The sequence below is a fragment of the Cinclus cinclus genome, chromosome 3 (genome assembly GCF_963662255.1).
Source record: "Cinclus cinclus chromosome 3, bCinCin1.1, whole genome shotgun sequence".
NCBI lineage: Eukaryota > Metazoa > Chordata > Aves > Passeriformes > Cinclidae > Cinclus > Cinclus cinclus.
This window is the reverse complement of record NC_085048.1, coordinates 9879033-9891457: the sequence shown is the minus strand read 5'-3', so window position 1 is coordinate 9891457 and position 12425 is coordinate 9879033. Positions and strand designations below refer to the sequence as shown.

The 12425-nt window shown below is 42.2% G+C and overlaps 2 protein-coding genes across 3 annotated transcripts in view; both read right to left on the bottom strand.

Moving 5' to 3' along the window:
- Positions 1-3457: 3457 nt before the first annotated feature.
- On the bottom strand, positions 3458-4940 carry TTC32 (tetratricopeptide repeat domain 32). The gene is made up of 3 exons (XM_062488455.1): positions 4828-4940; positions 4593-4753; positions 3458-3849 (listed from the first exon to the last, which is right to left on the bottom strand). The coding sequence occupies exons 1-3, from the start codon at positions 4938-4940 to the stop codon at positions 3722-3724; spliced, it is 402 nt and encodes a 133-aa protein (XP_062344439.1). The 3' UTR covers positions 3458-3721.
- A 1113-nt stretch (positions 4941-6053) lies between these two features.
- The window catches only part of WDR35 (WD repeat domain 35), a 40951-nt gene continuing 34579 nt past the window's right edge, over positions 6054-12425 (bottom strand). For both annotated transcript variants that reach the window (XM_062488454.1, XM_062488453.1), the window contains 6 exons: positions 11775-11885; positions 10502-10666; positions 9383-9523; positions 8452-8608; positions 7600-7840; positions 6054-6668 (listed from right to left, as the gene is read on the bottom strand). In XM_062488454.1, the coding sequence (XP_062344438.1) occupies positions 6518-6668; positions 7600-7840; positions 8452-8608; positions 9383-9523; positions 10502-10666; positions 11775-11885 (966 nt within the window). In that variant the 3' untranslated portion in view covers positions 6054-6517. The remainder of the gene's footprint in view (positions 6669-7599; positions 7841-8451; positions 8609-9382; positions 9524-10501; positions 10667-11774; positions 11886-12425) is intronic.

Genomic DNA, 12425 nt, shown 5'->3' with positions numbered 1-12425 from the left:
CTGGTTATACCACTGCAGTCGAACAAGCCATTATTCAGCCAATGTGGAGAAAAGGAATTGGGAAGTTACTTTTAATGCACAGGCGGAGGCACACCAGAGTCCCCATGCTGGGGAGTCCCCAGCCTGGAAAGCACTAATCAGCCTTTTCCATAGCAACAGGAGTTAGGTTGAAACCTACTGTTGTGATGCCTGGGACACAGCTGGACCAGCTGTTCCTTGCTGGGAGACAAGGATATCCTTCAGGTCCATTTCACATGCTCCTTGTACAACAAAAACACGAATGATAAAAGAACTGATCACCACGAGCTGTAGGAAGCAATGCTCTGGACTGCATCCAATCCAATTCTCTGCTGATGCACTAAAGGGACCCTACAAGGAGAATCTAGGAAATAACCTTAGGAAACGGACCAGTGTTGAGCTCAAATGATCACAACATGCTGGAAGTGGGGCCTCCAACTTGACCAGATCTCTCAGCAAACTGTTTTCATAAGAAGCAACCAGACCTTTCATTCTTCATGAAAGCCACTGGCTGGGGTTGAATCTGTTTCACTGATCCAGCCCCTGCCTCTGTTAAAAGGATGAGGCAGAGGAACAGTAATCTGCTGACATAAAAGAATATTGGATATTTTTGTCCCACTAGCAATCTTCAGTTTTGAACACTGTTTTTGCTTTTCTGAATCCTTCCCCTCCTGACAGGCAACAGAGAGCATGACCTGTATATCTGAGCTTGACTTAGACAGAGGTGTTCAATCCCCACAAACTTAGAATAGGGTAGGTTTCTCTCCTCAGTCAGTTTTTAACAAGGTGGAGAGGTGTGCACTAGAGGAGAAGTGCACACTGCAGCCCTCACTTGTAACAGCCCAAGAGTTTCAGGTTTTTTGTGCTGCCTAAGCCTCCATTGCTCACTCAGAAGGCAGGCATGTGGAAGAGGGACATATTTTGGCTACTTGACCAGAACCAAACCCTTTGGCCTCAATATGCCACAACTTTCCATTTGGAAAGGCCCTCCTTGTTCCCCATGCTGCACTCACACTAAACATGTATGAAACTCTTCTCACACTGCTTGGTGCCCTGCTAACCTTGGCATTCTGTCAGCTTTTCCCACCTTTCTGCAAAAGCAAGGGAAAGGCCTTGCAACATTGATATCTGTGTGACAACTCCTCATGTTTCAACAGGACAAAGAGTCCTAGGGAAAAGCACAGGGTGATGATGTTACACTTTGCCTTGTTCTGTCACTGTAAGGCAGTGATGTTATTCTTTGACATTCTGTAACGCATTATGGAATTCACAGGGTTTTTTTTAAGTTTAGAGGTAAATCATCAGGTGAGAGCAGTTACTCATTGCCAAATTAACCCTGGCTACAGGGAACAAGCCAAACAGAGAAGCTGCCAGTGACAGCTGTGGAAGGAAAGTCAAGGGTTTGGTAAAGTAGGTTTATAGGTAGGAAACCTTGGGAAAGCAGCTGAGAATTATTCATGTCTGAAATATTTCTGTCCAGAATAAAGAGAGCCACAGTGCATTTGCAGCAACCATGTTTGACTTACTGGTGCAACCCCATGACTACAACAAGGGCAGTGGAATGGCCAGGAATGACCCAGGAGCTCCACAGAGGTGTGGAATTCTCATGCAGAGACAACCCCTAAAGCCCAGTGAAGGTATAAAGCTACAGCAACTTGCCCTGCATCCAAAGCATACAACCCTGCTCCTTTTACAGGCTGAGAGGTTGCCCAAATTTCACAAAACATTACATAAAAGAATTGTATTATTCTCCATTAGGCTTTTAAGTCTTTAACTTTTATTAGAGGAAACATTGCAGGTCAAGGGGAGTTACGAAGTAGATCCTCCTCTTCAAGTTTTGGGGGTTTTTTATACTTTACATACTGAGCATTATGCCCTATGGTGTGGAATATCCCTTTGGGTCACCTGTCCCAGACATGTCTCCTCCCAGCCTCCCAGGTATCCCCAACTTCCTCCACAGCACGGCAGTATAAATATCAGAAAAGGTCCTGGCTCGGTGCAAGCCCTGCTCAGCAATAACAAAAACATTTCAATATTATCAACCCTGTGTTCAGCACAAATCCAAAACACAGCCTCATATCAGCCATTGTGAAGAAAACTAACTCTACCACAGCTGAAACCAGCAGGGCCATTTAGCAATTTTCAGGCTGAAAACCTGAAAGCCAGAGAACTAAGTGTGCATGTGAAAGGGGAAAATGTGAAAACCCTACTGGCCAAAATTACCTTGAAAGAACTCCAGATTATGCTGAAATGCTTGATGACAGCTGATCCTTTCACAGGAGAGACAAGGAAATACTGTGGAGAATTGGCAATTGCTCCCCAGCCCAGTGCAGTATTTCTGTGCCAACAATTGCATGAGAAGTAATTAAGCAACGTCCACAAAACAACACAAGCTGGAATATTATCTCTAGTATCTTTGTTTTCTAAAATACTTATCCACTGTTAATATTTTCATCTATAGCCTGTCATTTTAAGTGTTCTGTACAGAACCACACCTGTGATCTCTCTTCTCACAGCAAGATGTTTTGAGTCACATTCCACTGTTCATTACTGCTTTTTTAATTGTCTTGGCATGGTCAGTCAGGAACAAATTTAGTTCTAGCTCACCTTCTCACCATCAGTCAAGAGTTGGTAGAATATCTCAGTTTTTAAGACTGAGGTGACATGAAGTGCATCAGGTCATTGAACAGTTATCTGTGTTGTTTTGGAGACAAAACACCAAGATAAATTGTAGCAAAAGATGTCTTTAATGTATCAAGAAAAGTCCAAAATTAAGACTTCTGAGGAGAACGAAAGTGGTCATTGCCTATTTCTCAAACTGTGAATGGTCACATCCTGGTATTACATATCATATTTCTGTAACTTCAAATGGCTGCAGTCAAGTGTCAAGAGCATGAGAGGTAAATGCAGCATTTTCTCAGCCCTGTTTCACATTTGCTCACTGTGGCTGTTGCAGTTTATCCGCACACTGAAATTATCTCGGTTAGGTTGCTGGGAAGGACACCCAGAGGCTCCAGTCTGCTCTCACCATCTTCAGTGAGCCCAGTGCTTGTGCTGGCTCCAGGATTATCCACAGAGGAACTCACCATAAGAAGCAGAAATGTCACTGGCCTAATTTTATTTAAAAAACAAAATCCTAATGCTCATGTATCCCAAGAGTATTTAAACAAAACTGGCCTTGCTATGAACATGCAAGGGTGTTTCTCACTGATGATTTTCAGATTTCAGTAACGGTCCCTCCTACCATGTGAGAAATGAAGTTGTCAGGGTATTCACAGTTAGTTCCGTCAGACAGATTTCACACTGTATGCTTCAGGGAATTGATCTCTTCAGTAAGATAAAGCCACAGTTCCTCCTGTGAATATTTTCTACAGTAAATTCTGCAGACAATCATGAGATAAAAAGCACATGTTCATTTTTATTTTCAATTAATCTGGACAATACATTTATTATACAATTATCAAGTATTTCTGTACAAAATCTGTACATGTGTCTCACAGAGACCCACATGATACTTTCCCTCAAGACTACAAATACCAAATCTAGTTTATTTTGCAATTATAATCAATTTTTAACTTATCTACCCAAGAATGAAGTTCTTCAGCAGGTCATAACAGATGTAAATGATCTTCTGTTTCATCCATTAATGACAAAAATCACACATTTAGGGGAGTATTTTCCCATCACATCACTACCTGAATTTTCAATAACCCCGCTTCTGTGTTTCTTCTTTATCAAGAATAGCCTGTTTTAGACTCAGGGCAGCATCTTCAAACCTGGGGTTTAACTCTAACACTTTCCTGAAATCTTTCATGGCCTCATCGAAGTCTCCTGTCCCAAAAAAGAGAACGAGGAAAAGCAAAATTATCAGTAAGTGCTTACACTCGCAAACCTTTCACAACTCAAGAACATCTCCTAGTATTTTCACCCACGAAGTAGCAGGTACTTCCTGGATCCTCTACATTTGGATTCTCCACAGGCCCAACTGCGAGTCAAAGGGTTTCACATCTAGAACCAGAGTATTTTTGAACCTCAAATGGACTCAAGGCTCAGTTCAGCCAGTTTATTCCAAAGAAGATGAGACAAAAGGCCCACACTGAAAGCTGGCACACAGGCAGAGCTTCCAGCTGGTTGCCCACGGCTCCCTTCTCCAGTCCCTCGACCTCTGCAACAGCCAAGCTCTAACAAAAGGCACAGGGCTGTCATTTTGCCATGACATCATTAAAAACGGGGCAGGAAATTCCCCAGAGGTGGCCGGCAGCTCTCTAGGAAGTTGACAAGGCTGTGCTCAGAGCAGCTACAGCTACCTGGGAGACACTTTATCCCAGATTTAATGGTAGGGTTTGGAACTGGCTTGTTGCACCCCAGCGCGAATTCTTCCACGAGTCAACTACCCCTTTCCTCCCGTTTTCCACGCACAGCACGGTTTCGAACGCCACAGCAGCACGGGGGCCTAACAGCACAGGCGGGGCAGGCCGCAGCTCAAGGCGCTGTCAGGGCCGCGAACGCGCGGCGCCCGCCCTCGTCCCGCCCGGGCCCGGGCCCGGGCCGCGCTGCCCCGTGCCGGCTCGTACCCAGCCGGTAGCGCACCAGCCCGCGGTTGTAGTAGGGCACCTCGAAGCCGGGCTGGCACTCGATGGCGGCCGTGAAGTCCTGCACGGCGGCGGCGAACTCCACGCGCAGGTACCGCACCTGCCCCCGGTCGTTGAGCGCCGTGGCGAGGTCGCCGCGGGCACTGCGGGGACAGAGGGAGCGGCGTTAGCGGGGCCGGCCCGGCGCGCCCGCCCCGCTCCCCGGCCCCGGCCTTACCCCGCGGGGCTGAGGGCGATGACGCGGCTGAAGAGCTCCTCGGCCGCCGAGAGCCGCCGCGCCCGCAGCTCCTCCCGCGCCGCCGCCAGCAGCGCCGCCGCCTCCCCCGCCATCTCGTGACGTCACGGGCACGCCGGCACGCGCGGCCACGCGAGAGACGGCGCTGGGGAGGGAGAGGCGCTCGCACGGCGGGACGCAGAATGCAGAAGTAGGGAAACGCGGATGCGGTCCCTGGAACAAGCAGCAGGGCCAGGCACGGGGCTGCTCCTCTGCTCCGCTCTCCCCCTGCGGTACGGCGTCCGGCTCTGGGGGCACGGCCTGGACCTGGTGCAGCGAAGCCGAGATGATCGGAGAGCGGGAGCGTCTCTCCTCGGGAGACGGGATGGCTGGTCCTGGGCTTGTTCAGCCTGGAGAGGGCTTTGAGGAGACCTTAGAACGCCTTCCAGTACCGAAAGGGGCTCTGAGAGCTGGAGAGGGACTGTGTACGAGGGCATAAAGGGATAGGACAAGGGACAATTAGGTTAAACAAGGAAGAAATTCTTTCCTGTGAGCATGGTGGGACACTGGCATAGGTTGCCCAGAGAAGCTGTGGATGCCCCCTCCCTGGAAATACTCGAGAACAGGTTGGATAGGTTTGTGATACCTGATCTAGTGGAAGGTGTTGCAGGCCTTGTCAGAGAGCTTAAAACAAGGTGGTCTTTAAGGTCCCTTCCAACCCAGACTAGTCCATGATTCTGTGGAGATGGTGTTTATCCGTACTTGGCCTAAGCTTAGGTGAGAGAGCACAGAAGAGGTCCTACACTCTCCTCTCACAGCACAGTGTGTTGTCAGGCAGCCGAGTGCTGGCTGGTCCTGGGGACAGCCCATCCCTGCAGCACTGCCAGAGCACAGGCCTAAACCAGCAGTAAGGCAGGACAGCAAAACATCATTTCTTGGAGCTTTGTGTGCAACAAGGGTGACACTTCAGCTCCTGAGATCTGTTCAACAGATGCAGGCTGCTCTCTCAAGCTACATGAAAAATGCCAGGCTCCAGGTTGCAAGTTCATGGAGGTTTCCTGAACCTGTTGAAGGTGACAGCACCTGAGCTCAGGAACACAACTTAACTGCTGCATGTTTTCAAGCCCTTTATTGCTGTGGTGGATTTAAATACACTTACAGCACTAACATGCTTATACTGGTATCTTCATTCCAGTATCTCTAAACAGTAGTACAAAAACATATATGGTAGTATTATCAAAATTATTGTGGCATTATTTGAACTCAAGAATCACTTCCTTCAAAAAACTGTGAATTCTGAGAAAACCCAATAACTTCCTATGGCGTTAGAGACACAAAAAAAATTGAGCCTGCTCAGAGCAGAACATACTGATATCAGCCCATATTCAACTCACATGGTTTTGAAACTAGGCTCAATATACAATTCAAAAAGAATGCTTTTACCTTAAATCTTTTTTTAAAAGTGTAGCAAAAATTAGGATCTATTTACATGGCAATTTCTTCAGATAAACAGAAGCAGTAAAGGTTGCTCTTGTGGGTTTTCCATTTTGACTTTGGTTTGTTTTTTTGTTCCATGTTTCTCTAATAGCAGCACTAACTGCTACAATACAGTACCTGAGTCGTATTTCAAAAGACAGTAACATTTTAAAGGCTGCTTTTAGCAGTCATAAATGCAGATACAGAGGCTTTATCCTCAGCTTACTGTGCTGTGGCACAGAGGACAGGCATTATAATGGCCTGCTTCTTTGGCTGTCATACAGTGCTTACACACACTGCACATCCAGAATTGATACTCCAGGATAGGGGCTCCTGTTGCAACACACACAGGAAGTTTACCATCTCCACTATAAAAAAAAAAAAAAAAGAAAAAAAGAGTAAAGCTGAAAGAATAAAAATCTGGTGTGCCAATTGTTGATTATAAGTTATTAGCCCATGTAACATTTCACTGTTCATGTAACCAAGTATAAAAATCTTCACACCAGAGAATGCCCTCCCCAAAAACCATTCAGTCAACAAATCCAGCAGATCCAAAAGATGGGGTGAAAAGAAGCAGTGAAAGCCATATAAAGGCAAGGCCTGATTAGACACCTGTACTGCTATTATACTCCTTCCTCTGAAATCTGAAGGGTCAGCTTGACAGCTGCTACTGAGATTCTGTACAGCTGCACAATAGGATCTATCAAGACAGGTTTAAATCCTGTTTGCTAAAACAAAATCAATTCACAATCGATTTCCATATTTATAAGTTCCATGCTCTTAGGAAACATGTCAAACACACTGTTGTGGGTACAGCCACTCCAAGGACCTACCCCTTAAATGTGCTCTTCATACTAATTTTGACTTCACATATTGCTCTTTTCACACCAAGTAGATTTAGGTAATTCACAAAACACTGGAGACCCGTTAGTTAATAATGGTTGAACAGTCCCTTGTTGATACTTTATCACCCCACCGTGGTGATGCAAGCTGTAGCATTCTTACTTTAATGTCATATGACAAAGTCTCAATGGTCCTAAAACTCCTGTGCTTTGTCCACCTGCATTTCAAATTAAGATGAAGTTACATCTTTATGCCCAGTTCCTCAAATGCATAGAGTGTCTATTTTCCCAAGCAATATAGTGTTGTATTACCTTCCTCTAAACTGGCTAACTCCTGTCTCATTCTTGCCTAATATTTGGTTTAAGCAGCAAAGCACTTAATTTGGTCACACACAAAACCCAAAATACAGTGAACATACAGCAGAAAAAAGTGATAGTATTATTAAAATAAACCCACCTCTCAAGAACATCATCCACATCAGGTTTTTTGTTATACTTTGGTCTATATCTTGTGAATATCTCTAGAGCAAGGTCTTCATACTGTTGCCTCTGCTCTGGCTTAAGAGTTTCCAAGGATTCTAATTTAACAAAGGCTTTTGAACAAGTATCAAATGCTCTGTTTGCACATGCACAGAGTGCCAAAAGGGAATAGATTTCAACTGCAGGGATAATGTCTTCATAATCTCTCAAATGAAGAGCTAAAAAAATGGAAAAAAAAGAAATCCAATGAAATTATTACACATCTTCTCAGAAGTGCAAGCATCTGTATGAGACAGTTGCTACTAGATGACAGTATTAATTATAAAGACTGGACAAAATGAACCACAGTCTTTTTATTCATGAATAAGAAGCATTGCTTGAAAAAAAATTAGGAGATTTCACTTGCAAATTGATGTCTTCTTGAAAGACTTGATTTTGGGTGCTTGGTTGGTTTTAAAAATATTAGAAGGAATTGAAATCTTCATTACTTGGACAAAGTACAAGGCGCTGTTTGTTTCTATAATTCCCATACATTTTTTGTGAAGCTCTACAAGGAGGTCTGATGTAAATTCATGTATGCCTTATAAATTAGGGAGAGAAACAAAACAGTCAGCAGAACATCCACAGAGATTGACCAATTTACCAGATAATATTTGGAAAGATTTGCATTGTCTTCAGCAAAGTCCTTTCCAGGTATTGTGACTGCAGCCATATTCAATTCATTATGTGATTTTGGTTTAAATTCCATGGACTTATTAAGAACTGAAAAATGTGGCAGCTATAAATGAAGTTATGTGCTGTCTTTACAGGGTTGAAAGTGAATTCTTACCTGTTTTAAGTGCTGCATCTACAGAGCCTTTATAGAGCTGTTTTTGTGCAAGTATGAAGAAGTGGTAAGCCTCAGCTCCTCGCCAAGCATTGTCTACAAAGCGATTTGTTGAAGAAAGAACATCTTCTTCCAGCAAACCAGCCAAAGCTGAAGCACTCTGAAAACAAACCAGTATCACAAGTAATTGTTATATGAAACAGATACAGCAGGAAATGGGGATATATGAAAAGAGCTTTTCTGTACTTGATGATTACACCACGGTCCATGTTAAGTAGGAAAAATACAAATGACCTACAGTGAGCATTGTCAGGCGCTCTGTCCAGAGCACAGGCACAACATATGGTGCAGATTTTCAAAGATAAATATCATATACGTGTGTATACAAATATATCTTGTGCATGTCTGCACGCTGGTTCATAGTTTGGATTAATAATGCATTTCAACACCAGAGCTCTTAAAATTTAAGTTATTTCATTTGTGCATATAAAGATGAATGTATGAGCAGAGAAAAAGACTCTTGCATTTGTTTCCCCTGTATCTGGAGCCATCTCCTTGCTGAATTACAGGCCACACAGCTTAATCTAATCACAGATCACCCTTTGGGATCAATACTTACTAGTAAATGACAACAGTCTTGCGGGAAGAAAAAAGTCTGTAGTTTCTTAGTATGGTTTTCATTGTTATAGTGAAAACATTAAAAAAAACCACATTAAACTTAGCAAGAAAAGTATCTATTAATACACACAATTTAAATGTTTAAAAATAGCACTTAATATGTTTTCATGGGGGACTTGCTTGAAGGAAAGCTTTGCTCTTAACAGGGAAAAGGGTTATTAAAAACATTATAAGCTCCCATCAAGATGGGGTTGCTGTATTCTAACCTAGCTAGCAGATACCAGAATTCAGAAAGGGGTGGGGGGGAAGACACTACCTCTGAACTTTTGTCTTTAACTTTTCCCCTTTGTGCATTCTGCATTTGTTCATGATACTGTTCCATAAGTAAGGCTGATAGCACATAAAGCTTTTTAACTCGCAAAGGTTTCATCCTTTTCTTTGACTCTTCATCTGCAATCTTAAAAAAAAAAAACAAAGGGATTTAACTGTCTTGGACAATTGCATGCTTGCACAAACCTAGGAAATCATGCCAAAATGATTCTGCCTTTAAATGTAATAATTTAGACTGCAAACAGAACTATAAATGAAAATGTCAAAATGAAGTATGCATGTTATTTTGTATTTATTTAGCTAACATATATATGTAAAGCCAGATTCTCAGGAAGGATAAATCAGTGTGACCAAGTAGAAGTCTAGTGATCTAGTATAAAAACAAACTAAAAAATAGCAATTTTTAAACACATACATAGTTTTCAATAAGGTCTGGTGGTTTTCCCAGAAAAGAAAAATGGCTTTTAAAAGTCACATATATTATATTTACATATATGCTGCTATAAATATTTTTTGTAAAAATTACATTATCACTCCTACAAGACTTTAAGCTATGTAGAGAAATCTCTGAAGCCAAATGAAATCTAGCCAACATCTTTATCTTAAAAGCACATCACAGCCATTTCTAATTGAAGGAACTAACTGAAGAAATACCCAAATTTAACTTCTAGTTATTGACATTGCTTTTTTTAAAATTTTAAGGAGATTAACAATAACTCCTATGGTATCTAAAATAATGGGGATATTGCACCCCAGGCCAGTCTACCATACTTTTTTACTAGGCAATGCAGGGCATCAGGACCTTTTCTGAGGTGCAGTTCAGCTCCTATTGAAGTGACAGTCTCAAAATAAATAAATATATGGCTTGTGTCCCCAAAGTCTCCTCTTCACTAGCTACAGAAGACACCAAGGGTATTTATTACACATAGAGATACCTAAACCCTGGGAGTTGGGTTCATCTTTGCAGTATCCTGTATGATGATATCTGTTTATTTTCTAGACATTGTTAAAACTAAAATAACCCCAAGAGAATAAAAGTAGCACGGAAACAGTAAGAGCTAATCCAAAAATCCCAGTCATCTGACAAAAATAAAACCTGTGATACCTTGAACATGAGTTTAGCAGCTTCAAAGAAATAACTGGCATTACGATAGAGTTCTATAGCATCAAGGATTTTATTCTTTTCCAGTAAATGACTTGCATATCTGGCTAACAAGGATCCAATCTCTTTCATATTGTGATTTTTAGCCAGCTCCACAGCTTTATTCCACTGCAAATTAAAGGAGACAATTATTAAGCTCATTTTTTCAAACACACTCTCAGAACAAAAACAGTTATCCATGAACAGACTGCAACATTTGTCTGCAATATTGCATCACCATTTTGAACCAGACTACTATAAAATTAATATAAAAAGCAAGAGAATACAAGTGCTTACATCATTGCCAAGCATGTGATGCAGCAGTGCTAAAAAAAATGCTGGACCTCTGTTCAAAACCACATTTTAAACAGTTGCTGCTACTTCCATAAAAGCGATGCAAAATCATTTCAACTGCAGCTCATAGCTGGACATGCAAATTTCAACACTTCTGATATTACTTAAACCAGACTCTCAAAAGCATGTCTGAAAGACTCAGACTCAGCCCAGTAGCTTAAAGCACACAGTAACACTAAACTTATGCCTCTATACACCTCATTTTGTCTGTGAATTTTCTTGTTCTTCAGTGGTTTGGCTACTGTGTGCCCCAGATGAAAATTCTGGCAGGACTGAGATCTTAACTGAATCTCACACCTTATAGCTCTTCAGATCCATAAATTAAAATTGTTCACATAAAGCCAACCCTAGTCAGTCCTGCCATTCCCATCCATCGAGTTCCTCACAGCCATCCTCAGGTTTTCCCTTATTTATTTTGACACAGACATTTGCACAGGGTAAGTCATACCAGGAAACAGCTCTAGTTATAAATATGCAGATCAGTTTCCAGCTCAGCTTTTACCATCTACATCCTCATGCAGTCACAAATCTATTTGCATCTATACAAAGATGGAGGGAGATGTGGAAAATATCCAGAATGAACATTTATATCTTCTCCAGTCTTCTCCCATTCCATCATGAGGCAGCACAGCCTAGCTCCACAGAGCTAAAAATGTCTGTATGCTGAACATACTGCCCACATACCCTGCAGGTATCTTTGCACTGCCCCTCCAGTGGTCTAATCTTAATCTCAGAGAACTGTCTTACGCACTGAAGTATGAATTTTCCAGAAACTGTGACAAATCATCTGACACTTAACAAGGATTTGCATTCTACTGGGCATTAGGATAGAAATCTCTCTGTTAAACCGGTATTATTACAGATTATCACCTGCTTTTTTTACCTGGTTGAGATGCACACAGGTATCCACGGCATCTTTTGGCCGACTACATTTCAGAAAGGCTGACACAGCTTGTTCACACATCCCCACTCTCACAAACATATAAGCTATATCCTGCAAAAAGCATCAGCATTGTATTAAATGCACTTCCACAATTTTAGTACATTGTGCAGCAAGAGCAGTACTCCTGTTTGGTTAATTTAAGTCCAAGAGGGTGGAGAATGGGTTGTTTGCTTCATGGAACCTGTGAGCGCACCAGGCATTGTTGTAAGTCTTTAGAACAGTGTGCTAGTCTCACACCCTGCTTCTAAATTTAAGGAAGCTATTACAATGAGGTTAAAAGAAAATGCTATGTCTTGGTTTATTAGAATATGCATTGAAGGAGCAGGTTCTGCATTTTTCAAGCATTTTGGATTAAATCAACCACAGCATAGTTTAAAATTAGCTATTATTTAGTAATTTCCTGCTACATATACATTCTATACCTTGTACACCTATATATCCTACACACCCTATCCCATCTACTTCCCCTCCTTTTAGAGTATTATCAGTCAGGTCTTTCTGGGGAACTGGGACAATAAGGGAAAGGAAGAGTGATGGAGTATGAAAATAACATCCTAGTAACACAGTAACACCACTGCACTTAAGTGAGTA

Excerpts from the sequence above, each read along its gene's own strand:
- TTC32 (XM_062488455.1), bottom strand. The coding sequence starts at position 4,940 with ATGGCGGGGGAGGCGGCGGCGCTGCTGGCGGCGGCGCGGGAGGAGCTG. Across the intron at positions 4,754-4,827 it reads ATCGCCCTCAGCCCCGCGGG|TGCCCGCGGCGACCTCGCCA; the intron begins GTAAGGCCGGGG and ends CTGTCCCCGCAG. Across the intron at positions 3,850-4,592 it reads GCTGGTGCGCTACCGGCTGG|GAGACTTCGATGAGGCCATG; the intron begins GTACGAGCCGGC and ends TTTTTGGGACAG.